The sequence below is a fragment of the Nothobranchius furzeri genome, chromosome 3, assembly GCF_043380555.1.
Source record: "Nothobranchius furzeri strain GRZ-AD chromosome 3, NfurGRZ-RIMD1, whole genome shotgun sequence".
NCBI classification, from domain to species: domain Eukaryota; kingdom Metazoa; phylum Chordata; class Actinopteri; order Cyprinodontiformes; family Nothobranchiidae; genus Nothobranchius; species Nothobranchius furzeri.
Genome location: NC_091743.1, coordinates 53,114,096 through 53,137,507, shown reverse-complemented (window position 1 = coordinate 53,137,507; position 23,412 = coordinate 53,114,096). Strand labels below are relative to the sequence as shown.

At 43.0% G+C, this 23,412-nt stretch overlaps 1 protein-coding gene across 4 annotated transcripts in view; it reads left to right on the top strand.

The window, feature by feature from the left end:
- LOC107385537 (histone deacetylase 7) overlaps positions 1 to 23,412 on the top strand; it is a 55,880-nt gene that overhangs the window by 30,301 nt on the left and 2,167 nt on the right. For 3 of the 4 annotated variants that reach the window (XM_070549880.1, XM_070549881.1, XM_015959482.3), the window contains exons 2-20: positions 3,049 to 3,227; positions 3,826 to 3,910; positions 4,216 to 4,312; positions 4,426 to 4,505; positions 5,297 to 5,410; positions 5,501 to 5,595; positions 5,836 to 5,931; positions 6,280 to 6,433; positions 9,000 to 9,241; positions 10,922 to 11,122; positions 11,491 to 11,695; positions 11,775 to 11,908; positions 11,995 to 12,112; positions 12,213 to 12,253; positions 12,974 to 13,081; positions 13,270 to 13,325; positions 14,416 to 14,503; positions 14,911 to 15,030; positions 20,845 to 20,942. In XM_070549880.1, coding sequence (XP_070405981.1) covers positions 3,102 to 3,227; positions 3,826 to 3,910; positions 4,216 to 4,312; positions 4,426 to 4,505; positions 5,297 to 5,410; positions 5,501 to 5,595; positions 5,836 to 5,931; positions 6,280 to 6,433; positions 9,000 to 9,241; positions 10,922 to 11,122; positions 11,491 to 11,695; positions 11,775 to 11,908; positions 11,995 to 12,112; positions 12,213 to 12,253; positions 12,974 to 13,081; positions 13,270 to 13,325; positions 14,416 to 14,503; positions 14,911 to 15,030; positions 20,845 to 20,942 — 2,258 coding nt within the window. In that variant the 5' untranslated portion in view covers positions 3,049 to 3,101. The remainder of the gene's footprint in view (positions 1 to 3,048; positions 3,228 to 3,825; positions 3,911 to 4,215; positions 4,313 to 4,425; positions 4,506 to 5,296; positions 5,411 to 5,500; positions 5,596 to 5,835; positions 5,932 to 6,279; positions 6,434 to 8,999; positions 9,242 to 10,921; positions 11,123 to 11,490; positions 11,696 to 11,774; positions 11,909 to 11,994; positions 12,113 to 12,212; positions 12,254 to 12,973; positions 13,082 to 13,269; positions 13,326 to 14,415; positions 14,504 to 14,910; positions 15,031 to 20,844; positions 20,943 to 23,412) is intronic. The other variant, XM_054750709.2, reaches the window with a different exon arrangement.

Below are 23,412 nucleotides of genomic sequence, written 5' to 3'. Positions count from 1 at the left end.
TCCATGTTATTTTCTGGATTTTTAGATGATTCTGTTTGTATGCTACATATATGACTGTGTTTTCTTCAGAGGAAGTTCATCTAAATGCAATTGCACACTTTGTTTTTCTTGTCTGACTCAGACTTTCAGGTTTTGTTTTGTGCTTGTTATCATTTAAAAGTACTTCCTTGTAATTTGTGTCACAGTCTGCAATAAGGTTTTATTTTAAAAACACCATCAGATAAATAAATGAGAAACTTTAGTTGTGTTTTATTAATGACGTGTTCCTGATTCCTAAAATAATGGACAAATAATTTTGAACACGTATTTCAGTGTTGTGGTCATGATAGAGGCTGTTTTCTCTACGGCACTGAAACACAAACGTTTATGTAATTCAACCGCTAACAAAAGGCAGGAATTGAAGAAATGTGTGGATTTTGGTTGCAGTCGGTGAATTTCCACTGGCTTTGTTCTTCCTCGCCCAGAGGGAGTAAGGTGTCTTCTTCCAGACGTTATCCATCTGCACTCCTACAACACCACTGAACATTCCTCTGCATCATTTTTGGTTTCAGGCACAAGTTGCACTGACACACAAACGGCTGACGCTACCTTTGTGCTCTTGCACGCCTCACATATAGGTTTTCAAAAGCTGACATGAAGTTTGTTTTTTTTAGGTTAAATTGTTAATATGAGCCAGACAATGAAGTTAAAGCACGCCAAGCATGATGCTTTTTCACGTCTCAGTTGAATAGATTTACATATTTTCTCTCTCTCCTGCTAAACACCATCTTTCGTTAGAACTTAGGTCTTTTGTTTGTTTGTTTTCAACAAAACAAGTGTAAAAAAAAAAGGGCAAAATGATCAGGATAAGTAACTATTTACCTAAGCCTCCACATTGTCATTTGCTTTTAGACCCAATCCAGCTTACTTGTGGCAGGAAGGCTTGAATATGATGATATATGTCAGCATAAAGTCCTGCTAATAAACCAATGACATCGTTTTTGTTTATTTAAATCACAAACTGTTGATGGCTTTCCAGTTGCTCTTGTTTGTTTTGTCTGAGCCTGATTCATGCCTCTGCGTCAGTGCCGAGACACGCAACGCCATTATCCGTCCTTGCGGGCCTGCTGGAGAGCCCCGCAAGGACGTACGGAGTCGAGCTCTTTTCTAAACAGCCGTCCGTCGAGACAGAGAACGCAAGCTTGTGATTGGTCGGGGCACCGCTGTCGTCTTCACCGCCGCCATTGCGCCCTCAAAAACATAAAGACAGCCGAGAATAACTAGCGGCAGACACGGAGAAGCTTGAAGAATACCTCGCGAAAAAAACTCTAAAAACATGAACGTTTAATTCCCCCGTGACTGGAGGAGTGAAAAGATGCGCAGCAGGCATTTTAATTATGGACGGAAATGACAGGAAACGTGGGTTTAGAGGTGGCGAGCGCATGAAGAGGTGGAGGAGAATGAGAGACAATTCTGTCTGTGTTAAAAAGTCTCATATGTACAAAAAACACAATATAAACACAATATCTTGGACCGGATACATGACAGGATACTGGGCTCGACACATGGGAGGCGACATCGACTCTCCTCCATTTTCAATGAGACATGCGCGACAAAGCGATAATCGCGGGTCTCCCTCTTACTAAGCGAAACGCGAAAAACGTGCGTGTGAAATTTTGCGCTTGTGCACGTGTCGTGCACAGGCGACCCAGCGACGCGATCCCAGAAAGTTGAAATATTTTTAAACTTTTCATCGCTGTCGCTTGGACGAGGACCAATCAACGGAGGTTTCATTCACTGACCAATGAGCGGACAGGATGCTCCGTACATCTCCGAGCAAACATGGAAAAGTTGATTATTATTATGTTTATATAGTAAAATCAGAAGTAAGATTTCACATAACTTTAGCAGCACCTTGCGAAACATCATATCTACCGCTTTATTAACTCTGAACCGCTTAAATATCCTTAATTCCCTCCAACCAGAGCCGGGTCCAGGACTTTTAAAATGGGGTGGCCCATGTGGGGCACTTGTTTATGCATGGGTGGCACCAATGGTTATGCTTATTTCTTTATTTACACAAATCGTTTATTTATTTATTTACTTTCTAGTGAATTTTGGAGTTTCACATTGCACAATCACCATTTTTTTCTATTCATCTTCTAGTTTTGTGGTGGTAAGCAAGTCACTTCTTGTTGCATTATTGCCACCAATTGGAGTTGAGTGGGACTCTAAATACTATTTATGTGAATATGAAAAAATAATAAATAATATTAACACTACAGAAATGTTCTGTAGGCCTTGGCTAGAAGACAATGTTAAAGGTGCATGCTACCACACACTATTTTTGGAGTTTACAACTCAAGCCTTTTGTCGACGATGTAAAGTCAATTTAAACTGGAACGTAGTAGGGTGGCACCTGGGGTGGCCAATCAGATTCTAAGGGTGGCATGTGCTACCCCAGGCCACTCCCTGGACACGCCCCTGCCTCCAACCTGGCACAGCCAAACAAAACAACGGAAGTTTCAATTTCGCCATGGAACAGAACACGTAGACGGCTTTGCCGCTGGCCGCTGCCGCGGGTCGCCTCCCGTGTGTCAGGTAATAAAAGCGACAGCGACAAATGTCGCTGATTGCGGTCGTTTGTCCCCTCCCGTGTGTCGAGCCCATACCACAGAACAGCGCTACACCCTCTGTTGTCCTGGTGGGCAATTGCTTTGCAACACTCCCCAGGAGACGGAGAAGCATGAATCAGTCTCTTAAAAGAGAGCTCGACTCCGTCCGTCCTTGCGGAGCTCTCCAGCAGGCCCGCAAGTACGGATAATGGCGTTGTGTGTCTCCGCACTGACGCAGAAGCATGAATCAGGCTTTACGGAGAAGTATTTTTCCTAGGAACGTTCAGTTTTAACAAAATGAATCTAATGTTGCACAATATTTATGCTCAATCAATAATAATAAAGTCAGCACATAATACATTGAAAACATGTATTGCTTAAAGATATTTGCAGTAAAACAAACTGACTCTTCCAGATCATTCCAATTTGCCTCTTTTTTTGTTTCCTGCTGTAGTGGATGTAATCGACAGCTGTCAGATTTTAATACCCACACCTCGGAGCGAGCCCATGGACCTAAGTGTGACACACAGGTTGGTGCATCAAGGCCCAGAGTCGGCCATGTTGGCCCCTCAGCCTTACTTCTTTGGACGTCTCACCAATGAGCATTCCTTTCATTCCCAGCAGCACTTGCAGGTGAGTCCACATGAAGACATGTTGTGATAAAAAAATAATGTGATGGAGTTTGATTCATTCACACCAGCCATTATCTGAACAGAAAGCCCTGGACTGCCCACGTTTCTGAGCATTTTACTGTTTTCTGAAGAGTCACAGAATTTTGTGCTCTGTGACCACGTGAACAAGTAATCAGTGTGTTTCTAGCCTTTTCCGTTCTTTCACAATCCGCTGCAGAAGCGTGAGCTGCTGAAGCTTTTCCAGTTAGCACCTCACTTTTTTCATAGCGGCGTCCCAAAATGATCTCCTAATTCATGGATTATCTACTTCCTGATCACGTGACATGTGACACACATGAGTGAAGATCCACTTTAGAGCCGTGATGTGTGCAAGCTTGTTCCCAAGCCCGCCCGGTTAAAAAACACAGGGACGACTTTAGTCGTCAAATGGCAGCAAATCTACTAATAAACAGTGTTTTTTACTTGTTCGGTGATGAAAAATTTGTTATTTTTAAACATCAGCAACAAAACAAAAGCAAACGGCATCCTGATTTATGGCTGTTAGTACATGAATAAAACCTGCAGTAAACCTGTGTTATTGTGTATTTTTTACTTCATAGTATAACACGGACCAGAGGCAACGAGAGATGGAGGAGAAGAGGGAAGAGCTGCAACAGCTGATACTGAAAAGTAAAAATGAGCAGAGTGAGTTGTATGTTTAGCATCTCCTAGCGCTGTTTTGTGTTTTCATGTCAGCTGAAACAAAATGAGATTATTGACAGACTCCGTATCTGAATTATCTCACACTGAACTGGATGTTTCGACGCTCATAAGGGGATTCCCGTCGATGCTGTGCTTAATACCAAGGATATCTGCCGTCAGAATGGCTGGGGTCACTCAAAGGAAGTGACTTATTTTCCAGCCTATTTCCTTGTTTACCTAAAAATACATTTCTGCTTTAGAAATAATGTTTTTACATCATCCAGCATGTATGTTTTCCATCCTGGCAGGTGCTATAGCCAGTCCACATGTCAGGCAGAAACTTCGGGAACATATAATCATGAAGAACCAGCCTCCCACCCCCAGTAGTACCCCCCCTGGATACAGGTGAGAGTGACTGATTATCCATATAATCCTAAACCCCCCAACTGAAATGGGCAGCCATCTCTGCACCTACTCACAACTGAAGCAGTGTATGTGATATTGTTTTGGTTACCAAGGCTACCGGGTCCTGACATTTCCTCAAAGCCTCAACCTACACCCTGTGACCAGCGCAAAGACCTCGCCTTGCGGAGAACAGGTGAGACTCCTCTTTGTCCGTGCGTTTGGAGTTCCCACCCTCAGTAAGAATCTTTAGGCACACAGGTGATTTTCCCCTTCAGATGCATTCTCACGTCTGACACACATCTGGGTCAAAATTTTCCCAATGAGGGACTAGTAAGGAATTTTCTATTCTTCTATTCTATTTTCTGTTGTGTCATTTAAGCTACAAGTTCTTCAGTGCATCAGTCAGCAAAATAATGTGTTCAGTGTGGTACTTTTAGGCAACTCCAAACAGGTTTTTGTAGATTTTCTGGACAAAAGATTGAGTCTACATTAAAATAAGAGAACCCCATTGAGCATCAGGCCTGTATGGCCAGAGAGAGGCTGAGAGAGGGCACTTGCTTACATGAAGACACAACGACCAAAGCAGTTATGTAACTTTAACTGAGGTATGTGTAAAATGAACTGCGTGAGAGTCCCAAGCACTGTATGAATTGGAGAGGGAGTGGTTCTTCCACTTTGTACATTTCTGCAAGCACACCAGCTATTATTTATTTGTGTTGCCCCAAAACTATTTTAGCACACACACACTCACACCCTAGAGTGCTTTGGTTGGCACAGCGACAACACAAACACAGCTTTTGTCCGCTTTGGGCCGGCTGCTGATTGATTTCTCTGTTTGGATTCTTTGGAAATTGACCAACATAAACATGAATGGATTTAAGCTTTCCCCAGGACAGAAGTATTTACACGGTTCACTTAAGACTTGATTTTGTTGTGGAAACGGCATGCACACACTTTTGTTCATGTGCATTTGTATTTGCGTAGTCTCCGAGCCCACACTGAAGTGGAGGATAAGGAAAATCATTGCCGCAAGGCCAAACCCACTGCAGCGAAAGTCCAGCGCGCCTCCTGATGTCAAGCACCGGACAGAGACGCTAGGTGTGAAGGCTTATTTTAATTTGATTGGACTTATTTGTTTATTTTCTGTTTTAATGTTCATTTAAAAATATCTGGTGCTCTTTTATTTAGACTCTTCCCCAAGCAGCAGCACTTCAGCGTCAGCGTGCAGCTCCCCAAATGACAGCCTCATTTCAGACAGCAGCTCCCTCACTCTGACCTCTGAGGTGAACCTCACGATTATACTGTATTTGACTCATCATTAATTTTTTTTTATAAAACACTGTTTAAGGCTCACGGGTCTTCCCAACATGTGGTTGCATTGATGGAAAAAGTTTGGGAACATGCAACTGAAAATGCACATTTGTTAGGCTCTTCCTCAGCTGTTTTCACAGTGGACCTTATAATAATCCTTTCATTTTTGTTTGCCTGAATAACCGCATTACCTAAGCATTATGCTTCTCCAGTCCAAGGGCTTGCTGTTGAAGAATGGTAATTTATCACACTTCATCCGGCACAACCCCACTGCCATGCACAACATTACTGCTGGACTTCCTGCTCAGGTGAGCTACAATACACCTACCCTACAGGTTCTTTTAAAGCATTAGGAGCTTTATAGCACAGCTAAACAACAGAGGTTTTCCTGAACTATACATTCATTTAACAACATATAAGGATATTTAGTGAGTTGGTGTGTATCTGAGAATGTCACTATTTGCTGCACGTACAGAGACGTGATATTTACAGGCTTTCACTTCCCTCTTGATCTTTTTTTGGTGGTAGGATACACACATGCGTCAGTCTTCTTATCACACCGTTCCACCTTTAACTCCAGCATTGACTAAGGGGGCAGCTCTCATTACTGGTCATCTCATCATAATCTCTTGTGTTGTTTTCTTCCTTTGCACCAGGCTGACTTTCGAGGAGCAAAGCCGATGACTGTATCGGCTCTGCCACCCGTCTACCTACCTCTGGAGGGAAGTGCTCCATCTTTGTCTCAACGCCTGCAGCCAGTGATCCTAATGGAACCGCATGCAGTGCTGCTGCCCAACAAGTTTGTCCCTGGTGAGTTGGGTTAATGGTGAAACACTGCAGCACAGAGCATCACAAGAGCCAGAGTCATTTACCTGTCATCGTATCTTTCAGTGGTCAGAATATGTGAGAGCTAATTAAGTAGCAACATTTAATTCATTCTAAAGAGAAACAAAATCAGTGTGAGCATTTTATGTTGTAGTTTCCTGTGGTCCATGCCAGTTCAGTTTCTTTGCTTTATACAGCAAATGTTCAACTGGTTTAAAATTTCTCAAGCAAAGAGGACAGGGGTCCCCATCTGGTTGCCCACAAGCACCAGGATGACCTCAGGAACGCTATGAGGTGCCTGCAGGCCCCTTCTAGAAATGGCACAAATCACCACTGAAATGACATTTTCTCTGCTTCTAGTTTTTATCGCACCTGCGCTGATTTACATAACACAGTATTGTTAAAAAGGCTTTGAAATATGTTAATTTTGTTAAGTTTTAGTTATAAGCTCGTTACACACAAAGTAGCTCTCACAAAGGTGGGTGACCCCTGAAAAGAAACACCAGACAGTTAACACGTGTAGGAGTAAAGCTTTTGTCTCATCAATTAAGGTGGCGCAGTTGGTGGTGCTGTTGCGAGAAGGTTGCTGGTTCAAATCTCAGCTTCTGCCTTTCTACAAATTGTTAGCATGTTCTTTGCATGCATGCTGGGTTTTCTCCCACGCAACACAAACATGGATGTCAGGTTACTGGAGACTAAATTGTCCCCGGATGTGAGTGTGGGACTGGCAACCTGTCCAGGATATTACCACCCCTCTCTCTCTCTCTCTTTCACACACACGCACGCACGCACGCACGCACACACACACACACACACACACACACACACACTCCACCCCCCATGACCACCAGAGTTGGGTACCACCTCTTTGTGACCCTAGTGTGTTGTTACAAGAGAGTTTTATGTTAACTATGTTAATGTTAAGAATGAAATCTTAAGCCGAGTGAGAGGACGTGGTCACGTGGGATGTAATGAATGAGGTGATGCACATGCAGGTGAAAATTTGTTATCCTATTTAATCCAACATCTGCAAACACCTTGTGCCTTTTGGTTGCCTCGTGGCTAATTGTTAAGGATCTTTGTAATTGTAATTCAGTAGAAATTATTTTACTGCTTGTAAAATAATATTTTCTATCTAGTTTAAAGAACTGATTCGTGTGTTAAACCCCTTTAGATAAATAAGCAAACAGATAAATACACACTTGGTTAAATGTAAAACATAGTTTTATGAACCAGAAGTTAGAGATGCTCATTAGTAGTTTCAGTGTTAAAACAAGGTGATTGATTTCATGTCTAGCTCATTTCTAAGCTAGTTGATTCTAATTTGTATGTTTCAGTTTCACCTTCCTTTTCAGTGTCGGTAAACCTGAGTCGTCTGTGTTAAGTCCTATAGACAGCACGCCCAGTGAAGGTGATGCAGTTAGTTTATGAATAAATGAATCAGACATGAAAATGAAAGTATTCATGTAGTGTTGGCATTATTTAAAGAGCTTTTATCGTTCATACAGTTAAAATAGCTGCCAAACCTACTGTAACAAACGGACATACACACTCAAGAGTCTGCACACTTTTTCACTAAACCACATTTTAGTTTTTCATGTTGTGTTTTTGTGTTTTAGGTGACACACGTAGTTTCTTATTGAATGTGGAGCTTTGCAACAGATAAAAAGTGTTCAATAATGACTTTTGGGTGTGTTTGGGGAAGCATAGTTCTAAAAATACCTTTTAAGGGATTCTTAGACATTGTGTGTATTATTTTAGAGTTACATGTGTGGAGTCATGGCATTTGTCTAAATAATTCTGATGTGAAACTTTTAAAAGTTTGCTCGTCTTTCTTTTACTGCAATAACATTTGAAGCATTTTAATTGGTTTTAACCAAAACTATTAAGTATTATATTTAACATATGAATGGCCAAGCTTTTGAAATATTTAGTCACACATGTACATGTAAGAAATAAATGATAAAAACAAAAAAGTCACTTCTTGGCAGTCATTTATGGCAGAAGATAAAACTCTATCATCTACTCAGGTTGGATCTGACAGCTGGAGGACATTCAGAAAGTTCGAACTGCCTAACTTTCTGAATGAAACTCTGATGAAGACGTATAAGGTGTCGAAGTGTTTTGGTTTTTACACCATTAAAATATTTATACTCGTCTGAGTGCTCCACCTCACCTGCTTCTCAAGTGTTTTTATAGTTGAGACTAGAAAGATCACATAAACACAAAGATAAACATAAACTTTTGAACCAAACTTAATAATAAACATTAATTTAAATATTGTCTCCAAGTGAGAAGGGCAGATCTCAGTTGATCAAGTCTCAGAAGGTTATCAGAAACAGTTTTAAATGTGTTTGGGGGGTTTCCAAATATTATTATAGACACAAGAGCGCCCCCTGCTGAAGGGAGAGCAGTGATGCGCATGTAAGCTTCCATAAATGGGGTTTCTCTCTTCCTCTGTTTACCCAACAGTGTCATTATCATCCCATTTCCTCGCTTTTATTTATTCTCTCCCTTTTGCGACTTGTCTTTTCTCCCCGTCTACTTCCAGTTCACGGTCTGAGTTCCATTCATCAGCAGCATCCTCACCTGTCCTCCCCCTCCAGAAGAGAGAGCTCAGCCTCCTTACCCTCTCACCAACCTGTAGAGCGAACCCATTCTGCACCGCTACCCTACAACCATTCGGTGCTCCGCCTGCACGCAAGTCACCCCCTCCACACCCAGCACCATTTGCACCACCTGTACCTTAAGAGTGGACTGGACAGGTCCAAGCTGAATTCACACCTGAGCAAGGTGAGATGGGGTGGCAAGAAACCCACACACATTGCTATTGAACAATGTTTGAAAAGTTACTTTTAAAAAGTAATTGGTTATAGTTACTAATTACTTTGTCAAAAAAGTAACTCTGTTACCAACTGAGTTACGAGATTATAAAAGTAACTAATTACCAAGAACAATAACTACTTAGTTACTTTTTTCATTAAAGAATACAAGAAAATGGGTTAATTGAACTTACTTTAATTTACTATAAATTACTACAATAATGAAATATAAATGACTAATGACTGGAACATAATAAAATGTATGTCTAAATGTTTTTTATAAACCTGCATAATTTAAATAAATAAGCACTTAACAGGAGGAACTACTAACAAGAACATTACACTTCTCTAGACTATTAAAAGGTCACTGTGTGATATTTAACAAGACCCCAATCAGCTAAAATTTAAAACTGCAAATAGAAACACCTGTAAAGGTTCCTGAGCCTTTAAATGGTCTCTCAGTCTAGTTAAATTACAGAAATAAATGTAAATTTGCACAGTATTTTAATTTTTCCAACTTCACAAAATTGTGTGTTTTTACTAGCATTTCTGTTGCTGGTAATCTAGTAATGGTTAAATAAATAAATAAAATCCTTTAAAATGACACTAGAAGAGGAACAAGCCTGATGGAGGACTTACATTTACTAACTTGGGTCAGACCCAAACACAGAAGAGCTGAAGCTGGGTGGTAAACACACACAGGTAGTTCTAATAACACCTGAGCTCCATGACGTCTGAGACCGATGCATCAGTGTTGCAGCGGGACTAAAGACATGATCAGAAACAGGTTACAGCTGGATAATCTAGGAAGGTAGAAGATCAGGACGTCTGAGCAGTGAACAGGTGAGCGGACCTTCGGGACGTCCCGCTGTCACGCTATGAAGGGCACGGCTGCAGATCCACACCTGCAGCCGTAGACTATTCATCACGTCTTCCTCGTTCTTCACGGCCGTGATGCGCTTGGATGAAAACATCTGCCTCTTTAGCTCCTGATCAGCTGACGACAGCTTCAACACACCGCGCTGCTTAACGCACGCATGTCTTTATCAGTAACAGAAACGACGTTTTGATAAAAGAAGACTGAATTAATTAGTTTGCTCGTTACTGAAAGAAATTTTTTTTAGTAACGCGGTTATTTTATACAGCGTTATTCCCATCACTGCTCTGTAGTGTCTACAGCAGGCAGTGACTGAGACCGTGAGGGTCTCCGCCCACCCGGCCAATCATCATCGTGTTTGTAAGTGTGTTACCGACACCTCTCTCTCCCTGGCTGCAGCTGAAGTGTGGCGGTCAGAAAGCCTCACACTGCTGCTCAACGTTCGACAAGCACATAGTAACGCACAACCTTCCATCCCCAGTAACGGTAACGGCGTTGCAACAGTGGGAAAAGTAATTAATTAGATTATTCCGTTACCCAAAAAAAGAATGCCGTTATTAACGCCATTATTTTAAACGGCGTTATTCCCATCACTGCTAATGAATAACATTAAAAAACTAGTCGATTTTGATTGTTTTATATGAGTGACTGTTTTGTTTAATTTGATTGGAGACACAATTCCAAAATTATTTATGTTAAAATGATTTGGTTTTATAGTTTGCAAAGAGTACATTTAAAAATAGCACATCCTTTGATAAGGCCCGTCTGACACAGATCCCATCAGAGGACATGGACCTGGAGGAGACCGGTTCAGCATCAGGAACGGGATCTTTGTGTGGCTCAGAACTTGGCTCCCTGTGTGAGGACGGCCACAACAGGAGACAGAGCAATGCCAGCACAGACTCGTTCTACGGCACAGAGTCCAACGCCTCGTCCCGGGAGAGCTTGCTCGACACGTCACATCTCCTCAGTCAGGTACTAATACCGAGTCTAGTTAACACACCTAAAACCAGAAGTTCCCAGGTCTAACCTGTCCTTTGGATCTGAAAACTAATTATTTCAGAGGTCTGTTTGAGCCAAGCAGCAAAGAATAAAAGATTATAACGGCACCACATTGACTGAAGGAATTCAAAGTCACGTCAGAAACTGGCCAAGAAAAGCACAATTTGCATAAGTTGTGTGAAGCTTGATTGAACTATATTTTACCATCAGGGGGCACTGTTGCACTGCTGTAATGCAGTTTGCAGCATGTTTGGTAACTAGATAAAAAAAAACATGTTCAGATCAGGAGTCTTTCTACGTTTATTATCAATTACTCACATGAAGCTCTTCTTCTCAAACAGAGGCAGGCCATCCTTAGACCAGGTCTCCAGACAGACACACTGGGTGTCCCTTCCTTATATTGGCCCCACCAGTCTCACCAGCGGGTGATTCGGACCCGGTCCTTACCAACATCCATCTCCCTGCCTCCTACGTCCTATGTTCCCACCATACCGTCTCTGTCGCTGTCCAGCAGCACCGCTGCAGACAAACTGTGTTTCACAACAGGTGAGTCAGGTGTGTTTATGAGAACCATAAAATAATCTCACAGATTCTGACTAGTGTGTGTGTGTGTGTGTGTGTCCAGGTTTGGCTTATGATTCTCAGATGCTGAAGCACCAGTGTGTCTGTGAAGACAACAGCCGCCACCCCGAGCATGCTGGGAGGATTCAGAGCATCTGGTCCAGACTGCAGGAAAGAGAGCTTACGAGCCAGTGTGAGGTGTGGTGCACACGTAATGAATGGTACAGAGTGAGAGCTGTCAATCCTGTTCTGTTTACACTACAGATTGTTTATGTTTGTTATAGTTGATCAGCAGCAGAAAGGCCACCCATGAAGAGCTGCTGTTGGTCCATTCAGAGAACCACGTGTCAATGTTTGGAAACAAGCTGGATAACCGCAGGCTTGCTGGTAAAGCAAAAAACGGTGCTGAAAACTATCATAGTTGTTTTGTTATCAAACTATTTTAATTTCACGTGTTATATCATATTTCTGACTGTGAAATATCATCAACTTGCTCATGCAGGACGTCGCCTCTTTGTGGAGTTACCATGTGGAGGTGTTGGGGTGAGTGCTATGCACGTACACACACACACACACACACACACACACACACACACACACACACACACACACACACACACACACACACACACACACACAAGTCACATGCATTTTCAAACTCAAGTCATGTGGGAATCTTTCCACTTATTTAAATGCATTACTGAACAGCAAACATTACATGGCTGATTATGTCTCATTACACAATTTAGGTAATGATGCTACCAATTACTCGTGCTATTGTTTTTGGCCAAGATCACTAAAATAATTCAGTGTTCAAACAAAGGTGAGATTTAGAAGAGAAGAATCAGGATTTACGGTTTAGCTGGTGAGAGGAAATGCAGTAAGAATGTAGACCAACTCCTATTCAGAGGAGAGGAGGGAGTCTATAGGGGGCTGGGTGCTGGTTGATAAGAGGACTGATGTGCCTGGATTTCCGGCCTTTGGACGCTCTAGTGAAGAGGGGTGATTGGAACAAGATGGCAAAGTCTGCAGAAAAAAATCCTCAGATTTCATTGTTCCAACAAACATGAGACAAGACGGGTTTCTCAGAGACATTATGTAAAAATTAAAAATCAGCAATGATGGGATTTTACTGTTCAGTACATTTAGGAAATCTGTTCACTGTGTATTCACTTATTGTGTTTAGGACCTACTAATAGTTTGAACTGTAATACATTTAATCTGATTAAAATGTGGTGTGTTTCCCTTTTGTTGGGCCGACAGGTAGACACTGATACAGTCTGGAGCGACCAACACACAGCAGTCGCTTCTCAGATAGCTGCAGGGTGTGTGACAGACCTGGCACTGAAGGTGGCACAGAGAGAGCTGAAGGTGTGTCCTTCTGGTCAAACATCTCATGCTTCATGCTACAAGCTCAAATAAAGACTATCGCAGCTCCCCGGTTATTTTCTTTATGCATTTGTGACAAGATGAAGACAGCTCTTATGAATATGGGTGTGGTGTTTTATAAACAGCACAGCCATGTGTTTTATTTTTATTTTTTTTCTGTGTTCTCATAGAATGGCTTTGCTGTAGTGAGGCCCCCTGGACACCATGCAACCCATTCTTCCCCCCTGTAAGTACAGAAGCACACACACACACACTCACTCACACATGCATGTATGCCGGGAGCTGAGGGGGCTGTAGTGTTTCAAAGGATTTATTACAAATCAGCTACACTTCAGAAGGGAATAAAGTGGGGAGAGTGTGCTGAAGTCTCTCAGTGTTAAAGTATGTGTGTGCACTACCTGCCTGATGCTCGAGGCGGTCCACCACCTCTGCTGTTCCTTTAAGCTTCCAAGACCCAAAACAACTCAAAAGAGCTGTGCATGTGCGCACACACTCTACATGATGTGTACAGTGCACGCATGTGTGTGTATTTGTGTGCATTGATTTGTGTCAGTCTTTTGATAGCAGGCATTAGCCTAGTAACCACATTCAGCTGGGGCTGTGTGTGTGAGCTCAGCAGAGCCTGTCACTGCTTATTTATGGGATGATAATGACTGTTCTTGATGAGCAAAGTTTGGACAGCATATAATGTGTATTGTTCACTTACACACACACACACACACACACACACACACACACACACACACACACACACACACACACACACACACACACACACACACACACTCAGGCACTTAAAGCTCATGCTGACACTGCCTTTTCCAACATTCCACTGTTGTTTTTTTATGCATCAACACTTTTTTGCATACCTTTGTTGTAGACGGTGAGTTTTAAGGAGACTGCTGCACCTCGCTATGAGTTCATTTCTCCGAAATCATCCCTCACCAATCATCCTGCCAGCCTTCTGACTGCGTTATCATTTGGAACGTGGATAGAATTTTATGATTAGCTTTGATCTTATGCATTCCTTATTTCCCAGCAGTGCAACATTTTAGACTCGGTGTAATATCATAACAATAGCAGCATGTTTTGTTTGTAAAAAGCAAAGCAGAACAACTTGCTTATTTCTTGCGTATCTATTTTAACTGTTAACGTGGCAAAGAGTGCTGTGACTGTCACGGCCCAAAGAGCCACAACATAAAGCCAGATGACTGTCTCCGAGGCTCCTAAGGTCCATATGGTGATGTTGTGATATTAATTCGCTGAAGATGTTCTGATAAACACATGTGGCTGCCACTCTTCCTGTTTGTTCACAGGGGCTTCTGTTACTTCAATTCTGTGGCGATCGCAGCCAAGCAGCTCCAGCACAAACTCAATGTCAGCAAGATCCTGATCGTAGACTGGGTAAAGAGCCACCGCATGACCAGCAGCACAGCTAATGCACAGTGTGTCGTTGGTACCCTGACTTCCAGTAGCACTCATATGGATTATTTAGTTATTTCTGCTGTCCAGGTGTGAGCTCAGCTGTCACATATGCCCGAGTCGATTCTAAATCACACACAGTCACTTGAAAGACTCATACATGTGCACAGCCTGCTGTGTTTCTCTGCTCAGCATGTGTGTTTAGAAATCTGACAGTATATAATCTCTGGTATTTTACTGCATTGGAAGCTGCAAATATCCTGATAAGAAAAGCCTTTCTGATCATTTAATATCACGTTATGTACATTGTTTCTTTTGCCATCTATAGTGCTTTGAACAAATGTTAATTACGTGTCTGCATCCCAACCTGTCTTTACGTTTCTGTCCAGGATGTGCATCACGGTAACGGCACACAGGATGCTTTCTACGATGACCCTAGCGTGCTGTACATCTCTCTGCATCGTTATGACAACGGCAATTTTTTTCCTGGTAGTGGAGATCCAGTCGAGGTATCTACTGTAAACAAAGATGTTTTTGTTTTAAAGTAGCCATCCCTCACAGCAATGCCTGCAGTTATTTACTACTTGTAAAGGGTTAGGGTGTTTTTTGAAAAACAAAAAAGGATGGTTTTAAAACTTTCACCTCCATAAAATTAGATTCATGTGCATTGGCATGAATATTTTTTATATCTGTGATCCTAGAGTCCAGTATCTACCGTGACCTTGTCGAAGCAAAATAAATGGTGACAATTTATGAAGAAGAAAGAAAACTGCACAAGAACCAAATAAAAAAAAAACTTTAAGGTCTAAAATCTAAACGTGTCACATTTTAATTTAGCAGCTACAATCTGACGTGTGAAGTCATTACACACGTGTTTCATCTAATATCCTTTCTGTTAAAAGGCCTGCTGTCACTCTTCTATCATCTTACTTTGCACGATAACAAACATGTCCACCCAGTGACATGTTGTTGTCATTTAGAGAAACTGAAAGTAACACATATTTACTTCCATTCTTATTTATCTGAGAACCTTCAGGGCAGCTTTGCAGCAGGATGTTGTATCATGTGCCTGTTGAAATAGAGATGGCCGTGCGTTCTTCCTGTGGTCTTACCAGAATCTAAGTATGATCATTATCCCTATTCAGATGAACTGACCCCATCTCACACTGACATCCTCCTCCCATTTAATCCTCCACATTCCCTCTTCCTGTTCTGCGCTGCTCCCCGACAATAATGTTTTCCCGTAAAATCCCCCGATGAGGGACGATGCATAAAAACGCTTTCCTGGCTTGGATGTGGCTTTGCCTGAAGTAGACTCACAACCTCTGTTGAGCAGTGTGGTAAACCTCTGGAGTCTTGCTGTCCCCATGTAGGTATATATCGCACCAAGGGGTAGGGATGTGATGTCGTAGTCATAATGGAGAGCGCAGAGCACCTCACAGAAACCAGTAAAGACATAATTGTAGAGAAGATGTTCTTACATTTAATTAGAAACCATAGAATATGACATATCACCTTAATGGATCTTTGAGTAAATTTAACCAGAAGATCGGATCTTTTTATTGCAGGGATTGAGCAACACTTCGTATCAACTCCAAGAAAGAGAGTCAGGTTTAAAAAGTTAAAAGATTTATTTCTAAACAAATTAAACAAGACTAACTTTAAACACGGTGTGTATGATGAACTAAGGTGGAGTAAGACTGAGAATGGTGTGTGTGTGTGAATATGTTCAGAACCAGCAAATCTGGAGAAACGATTAGTTCTGATGGGAGTAAAATGGTGTTTCGCTCTAAGCTTTGGTTTGGAGATTATAACACACATGGAGACGCCATCTGTCAGTCTACGTACCCAGCGGAAGTCCCCGTTTAGATCAGGAGGTGTCGAGGTCCAGCTTGGACCTTGTCTGGAACCAAAGCCTGTAGCAAAGCCGCGGTTGCCGACCAGTCCCGTCTTGAGATACTCCCAGGTCACGACAGTTTATTGGCATCAGCGAGACCCTGAAGGGGCCGTGATGGTTCAGCTTTTATTCTGAAGGAACCGATGCAGCAGGTGGAACATGCAACAGATTTAATCCAGCTTGTCGTTAGGTTCTTTCAGCTTCAAGAGGAACGTTACGGATTGGCCACACCGACAACTTCTCTAGAACGCTTTGAACTCAGGTTAAGATGACGTGGGGCATAGTTTTATAATTTGGATGTTTTGATTTATGGTCAAATCAGAATTTGCCACAAAAGGAGATTTAACAAGCACCAACAAAACCACACCTCACATCAGATCTGGAAGGTTCTGATTGGATCAGAAAAAGGAATGTGTCATGTGATTTTAACATTACGTGTGAACAGTCTAGTGCAGTGGTTCCCAAACTCATTTAGCCGCGCACCCCCTTCTATGTCCCGACCATGTCGACCCCCCCCCCCCCCCCCAGCCCCCATATCGGGGCATGGCTCTCTCTCTCTCTCTCTCTCTCTCTCTATATATATATATATATATATATATATATATATATATATATATATATATATATATCAGATGTCAAGCTAAACAGAGAGGGTTAAAAAAAATTCCCTATCACTTTCATTTTTTAAATAGTAATTAATAAGCATTCGATACCATTACAATTTACTTTGATTTCATTTTGAATAAATATTTAGAGTGCCCAGGTAGCACATAAACAATGCAATTTAACGGTTTTCTTAAAGTAGGAACGTTTAACCTGTGCGGCCAGAGCGCTCTCCTTCCTTCTGCTCTGCGTAAACCTGAACTGATCACCTACTTGTGCATAATCAAATGTCTATAGGGGAAAATATGGAAACGATATAGCCATGAGGTTCACTTTTGCCTCAGACCGACTTATTGCTGTTTTATGGTGTGGCTGAATCTGCGATCCGCTGTCATGCGGACCGGAATAACAAATGCTGCAGTAACGCGAGTTGTGGCCAGGTTCGGAGTCACTGACTGTAGCGGACCCGACTCATCCCAGAAGCTAAAATCTTAATTTGACCTTGAATGAAAAATAACCTCTTAAAAGTTTTTATCACGGTGGAGGCAGCGTTCATTTCTGCCTTTAGTCTGACGGCGCGCCGGAGTTAAAGCAGCGTGTGCACTTATTGAATCTGTGTGTGTGTGTGTGTGTGTGTGTGTGTGTGCGCGCGCACGCGCGGCACAGCCGCTCAAGTCACCGCTTCTCGCGCTATTTAAACCAATGTTGTAAAATTCCTTCTGCCCAGCCCAGATGTGCTCACTTGTGCACCCGTGAGCCGTGGTTCCGCTGGAACACGTCTGATCTCTGACAGACGCACTCTGAACTTCAGATCTTCAGTGCGCTGTCAATAGCCTGAATGGGAATCATTTCTTGTTATTTAGTTACATCCACAATGTTCTGTGTGTGAGGTTTACAATGTCAGAACACCTGCATGAGACAGGTGTTAATTACAATCTGCCAGAATGACTCGCCACCTTCAGATTCCTCCAACACTGTTAAAAATGATCAAATACGGAACATATCGGCGTGCGCAGGCCAGAGTGCTGAAGCTCGGCGCATTGTTATTATGAAGCTATGGCACATGTGGAGGACACGCGCGCGCAAAAATATACTTCTTTTCAATTACATTTATTGTGCCCGCTTACTTTTTCTTAGGCCCACCCACAAATGAGTTTCTACGCTAATGGTGACATATGACAGACTTCTCTGAGCTCCGCAGCCATTACACTTTTCACCTCGCGCACCCCCTAGCGGCACCTCGCGCACCCCCAGGGGTGCGCGCACCACACTTTGGGAATCCCTGGTCTAGTGTAAATATTTAAAGTTATATTATTATATATTATCATAGGATTATAATATCAAGTAATTAATATTCGTATTTCACAGATTGATTGAACCTTAGGCTTCACATGATTATTTGGACTAACAGACATTATTTAATTATTATTTAATAGAGTTCTTGGTCCTCTTCTTCTTTCCTGTGCTGTCCGAGGAAGCAGCAGTTTAGATTAGAGCACAGAGCATGAGTGGCCTTGGCCCATATCTTGTAGATTAGGCTTGTGTCAGAAACTTATGGTTTTGCTTGGGCACAGCAAATAGAGCAGGGCCTTTAGGTCAGAAATGGACAATTCATCACGCTACATCAGGGGTCCTCAATTATAATGGTGCGAGGGCCACTCGCAAAAGAGACCCAGAAGCAAGAGGGCTGGGGGGGGGGGGGGGGGGGATTGCTGCTGCTGCTGTTTGGATTGCTGGCTGTAATGCATATAACACACAAGCTTGCAATATAAAGAACGACGACACCTGTCCCCCTCCAGCTCGGCTGTGTGACCGCACTAACCTGTCCTGTGGGACCCTCACCATGTGACCCTCATGTCCATGCTGTCTCTGGAGGAGCAGATAGGAAACAAGATCTCCTGTAACTTAAAATGAACCAAAGCTTCCTCCCAGTTTCTCTTTAAGCTGAATTTAACATCAGTTTATCATCATGAAACAAAAGAATAAAGTGGAACAAGAACTTCTATCTTCTATTTCTCTCTCCTTTTAACTTCTCCGTGTCCCTAAATAAAAGAGACAGATGATTACACTGTAGCTGCCGTCACTCACCCCGCTCCCTCCTCTAGACCGAACCTCCCGACATCACAGCACTCGGTCTGACTGAGCGCTTCCAGGAGAAACAATAATGAAATTATGAAAATAATAATGCGTGTTTGGAGGAGCGTCCTCCGATCCTCTCATGTGTGAGCAGACTCTCTCTCTCAGTCGCTAATCGAGCGAGCGTGGCAACCCGCTCAATTTATATAATTCACGGCCCAAATCCAACAGAACCGATCGGGCTGATTCGGTTCGGGTTCGGTCTCAGGTTATCACTTCAGCGCTCAGCCCTGCAGTACCACATAAAGGCTGACCAAAGTTTCCTACCTGGTAAATGCAGAGAACACCGCTCTGACAGATGTGGATGCTACGCTGGTGCTGCCGTTGAAATAACACAACTACATTCCACTATAATTGATTATGGTACTCTTCTAAGATGCAGAATCTTTTATACCCGCATCTCATGCATTGATTATTTGACTATTTTCCTCAGCTCTATCTATCCTACATCTCCCTGTCGGGGGTGGGGGTGGGGGTGCGCGCGGGGTTTGGGGGCCCCAAAGAGATGGCTCGTGGGCCACGTCTGGCCCGCGAGCCGCCATTTGCAAACCACTGCGCTACATAATCCAGTTCAGTAACTCTTGAAACATGAAAGAGAGGGAAGCGCAAGACACTCGGAGCTATAACAGGAATTGTATGTTTACGTGTGTGCATGCACGCCTCTGGGTGTTTTCTGTGTGTGTCCATGTGCACGAGCATGTGCGTGTGGGTACATTACCAGTTGGCAGAGGACAGGAGGCCTCATGTGTTTTTCATTTGCCCTGTGAACATCCCGTCCACTGAGAGCAGAATGGAGACAGACGCTCTGCGATGCTCATCAGCATTCTTTCTCTTTCAAGCATCCTCTCACACCCATACACACACACACACACACACACACACACACACACACACACAAAGGAAATTACCACACATTGTTGCCAAGAGAGTGTCAATCAACCTCCTCAATCTCCCCTCAAACTGACATATTGACTGATGGTGACGGGTTTGGGGAGCAGTTAAATGGCTGCTAGCGGGACTACAAAGGGAGAGACAGGAATCCTTAAGTTCTTTCCAAGACCCAGGCCTCGGTTCACTCTCTGCCCCGAGTGTGTGAGGTCAAGCTGAAGGTACTCCATCCTTTCTGCCTGGCACTTTGGATCCGTCTCATTTAAAACATTTAAAATGAGTTCTATGAAACAGAACACCTAGAACATTTCTAATAAATCAGACATGTTACACACAGTCATTTGTGTGTATTGTTGGTGTATAAATACACTAAACAAAATGATGTGTTTGAAGCTGATTTCAGTGTGGATCGGGCAGCACTTGGCCAGCTAAGTTGTAGCCTAAAGCTTGGGACCCATAAACGGGTGTAACACTGTTGTGGCTCACTGATTTATAAAGCCATTCGACAAATTGTATAGAAATCAGAATATAGGGAGGGACAGGAGTGTTGAATTAAGAGCCATCCGTATTTAATTTAGAAATCCTAATCACTCCCTGGTGTTCCCTTAAAACGATGCAGTCACTATCCTTGTGTTGCTGCAATAGAACGTTTAGCAACAGCAGCACTGGTTTTGTGAACGTTCAACACAAATCTGTCACCATGGTGCCGTTTCTCAACCCTCACTGGGACCCGTTACCTTCCTTGACTCGTTCTCTCACACAGTCTGAGTGATGTGTTCTCCCTGGTCTGTCTACCCAGGTGGGTGCATATGAAGGCAGAGGCTTCAATGTGAATGTCGGGTGGACTGGAGGCCTGAATCCTCCTATGGGTGATGCAGAATACCTGGCTGCATTCAGGTAACCGAACCAGGTTTCCTCTCTCCGCTGTGAAGTGTTTGCTCTGTATTATCCCGCTAATGTGACACACAAACATGTCGAGGTTAGAGTCTAAACACTACTAATAATTTTCTAGATGTAGATCAGAAAATGTATTCATACAAACAAATTGTCAGGTTTATATAATATTAATAATAGATCTTGTGTTTTTATTTGAGTTGCATACTATTTCAAATTTTATTTGCATTAAGGAAGAGTTTTTAAAAAAGTTATTGTGTGTGTGTACACTTCCTTTCTTAGTAGTCATCTATACCTTCAATACATGCAGCTCAGGAGTGTGTGTTAATACCAAAGCAACATCAGGTGTAATCACATGATCACTCGTGCCCATGTTGGACTGAACGTCTGAATTCTCTCAAAGGCAGTCCAGTTTGCGTAAAATGGGTGAAATATTTACACACTGTCAATAAAACACACACACACACAGCACAAAGACACACAGCTGTGTGATACCAGAACACACCTTTTCAGCACACTTGTCATTTCCACCGGGCTTGATAACCCGAGCGAGTGCGGTTTAGCTCTGCACCGCGCCACGGCGAGTGCAGAATGTGTCTGTCAGCAGCTCTGGCTCGCCAACAGATGAATATGTGAACGCTTCGCAGAGCTTGGAGCAGACACAGTGGGTGGGCCCCTCATCAGACCAAAGATGCTAATGAGCTAACTCATACTGGTGAAATTCACTGACCCAGTAGGCAGGCTTGGAAACACTACGTCCAGTGTTTATTCCTGCCCTGGATTCTAATTAAGAAACAACTGGTCTTTTCCTGAGCAGCTGTCTGGTTTGAGTGTTTATTTTTTTTCATTCGCTTTAGGAAATTGCATGTGTTTTCATGTGTAAAACTTCCTCAGCTAACCACACACATAGTACTGTATGGTTATGTGTTGCCCATGAAACCTACATCATATAAACGCTCGCTAGAGGAGGAGTGTCCTGGTGGCCCAGCGGTTTGCAGCTCATACCGAGCTGCTGCTAAGACCTTTGTCACATGATCAGGAGAGCAACAGCATTCCTTGCTGATCATTTAGGTCAGAAGAAGCCGATTTTCAGCCAACTTTGCCTTTAAATAGTTTTTAGTGGCGTTAATAATTCTGTAGCACGTTATGTGGGGGAAATGTAGGCATAGTAATATCAGCTTTTTGCTGTTAAGCCTGTGTACACGAGTGCCAGCTCTACAATTCAGTTTGCCTTTATAATTGTGTGTGTGTGTGTGTGTGTGTGTGTGTGTGTGTGTGTGTGTGTGTGTGTGTGTGTGTGTGTGTGTGTGTGTGTGTGTGTGTGTGTGTGTGTGTGTGTGTGTGTGTGTGTGTGTGTGTGTGTGTGTGTTTGGCTGGGTTTTAGCAACAGGAGAAATATAGTGGTCCATAGCGATGGTGGGCACAATCAAGCGAGGGCTCAGCCGTGCAGAGATTAGGTGTCATGTTGTAGTACAGGTGGAGGATTACTACAATAATCCCAGTTTACTCTAATCTCAGGTGAAATGGAGCACACACCGGTACGCAGACACACTCGTACATTTCCAACTGGCTACTGGCAAACAATGAACTATGCAGGAAAGGGGAATACAGCGGAGGAGAGGAGAAGAAGTGGGGGGTGCATTGTTAGAGAATCCAAAGGCGGTGTAATTAGGCCCAATGGATCCCAGATGGCTGGCTGTCAGTGACGTGAGAAGAGGGACGAGCTCCTAATAGGAACCAGACGCACACAAATGCCTTTGAACTGCCGCTGAGAGAAAAAGGGTGAGTGAGTGAGGGAGAATCTACGGCGGCATAGTCCGTGTGTTGTTGCTACATAACTGGCAGCAGGAGACAAGAGGAAGTGAGACAGAGTTCCTGAGTGAGCAGGGAAAGTGGTCTCCACTGACCAGAACACGCAGCCTGTGGACACCTCTCTCCAAATTAGTTTGTCACTCACAAAGTGTCTCCGATGTAGTTTTGATTTCTGTAACCTAAAAATAGTGCATCTAAGTACAATTACTTCTGCATGAACTCCTTTTTCATTTAAACAGTTGCACACATTCACACCTGGGAGGTGCACCACCTCCCAGTGTTGGCTGCCTCCCAACAGTGGATGGGGATCTGAGATCAAACACTTGGAGCGTTGCCTTTCATAATTTCTCTTTTCATCATTTTCAAATGGAGGGCGTGTTCAACCCGGTAAATGCTTGTAGTTAGCAATCCACCATACGTCCTGCTGGATGAATGTTCCTGCTGAAAATCAATCAGCTCAGCCTCCGCTGCGTGGCTTTCATTGTGTCTGATTATTACAGTAATTCATCTCTTTCATCTGATATGATTTCAGTCACTGAATGCATTATTATGTAATATTTGATTCACTCCTGAGAGTTGGTCTTTTCTCACGAGCACCTGTTTAAAGCAGCTTCCTCACCGCACGATCAGGTTTCACCCAGAGCTCGGGGATGAATCAGCA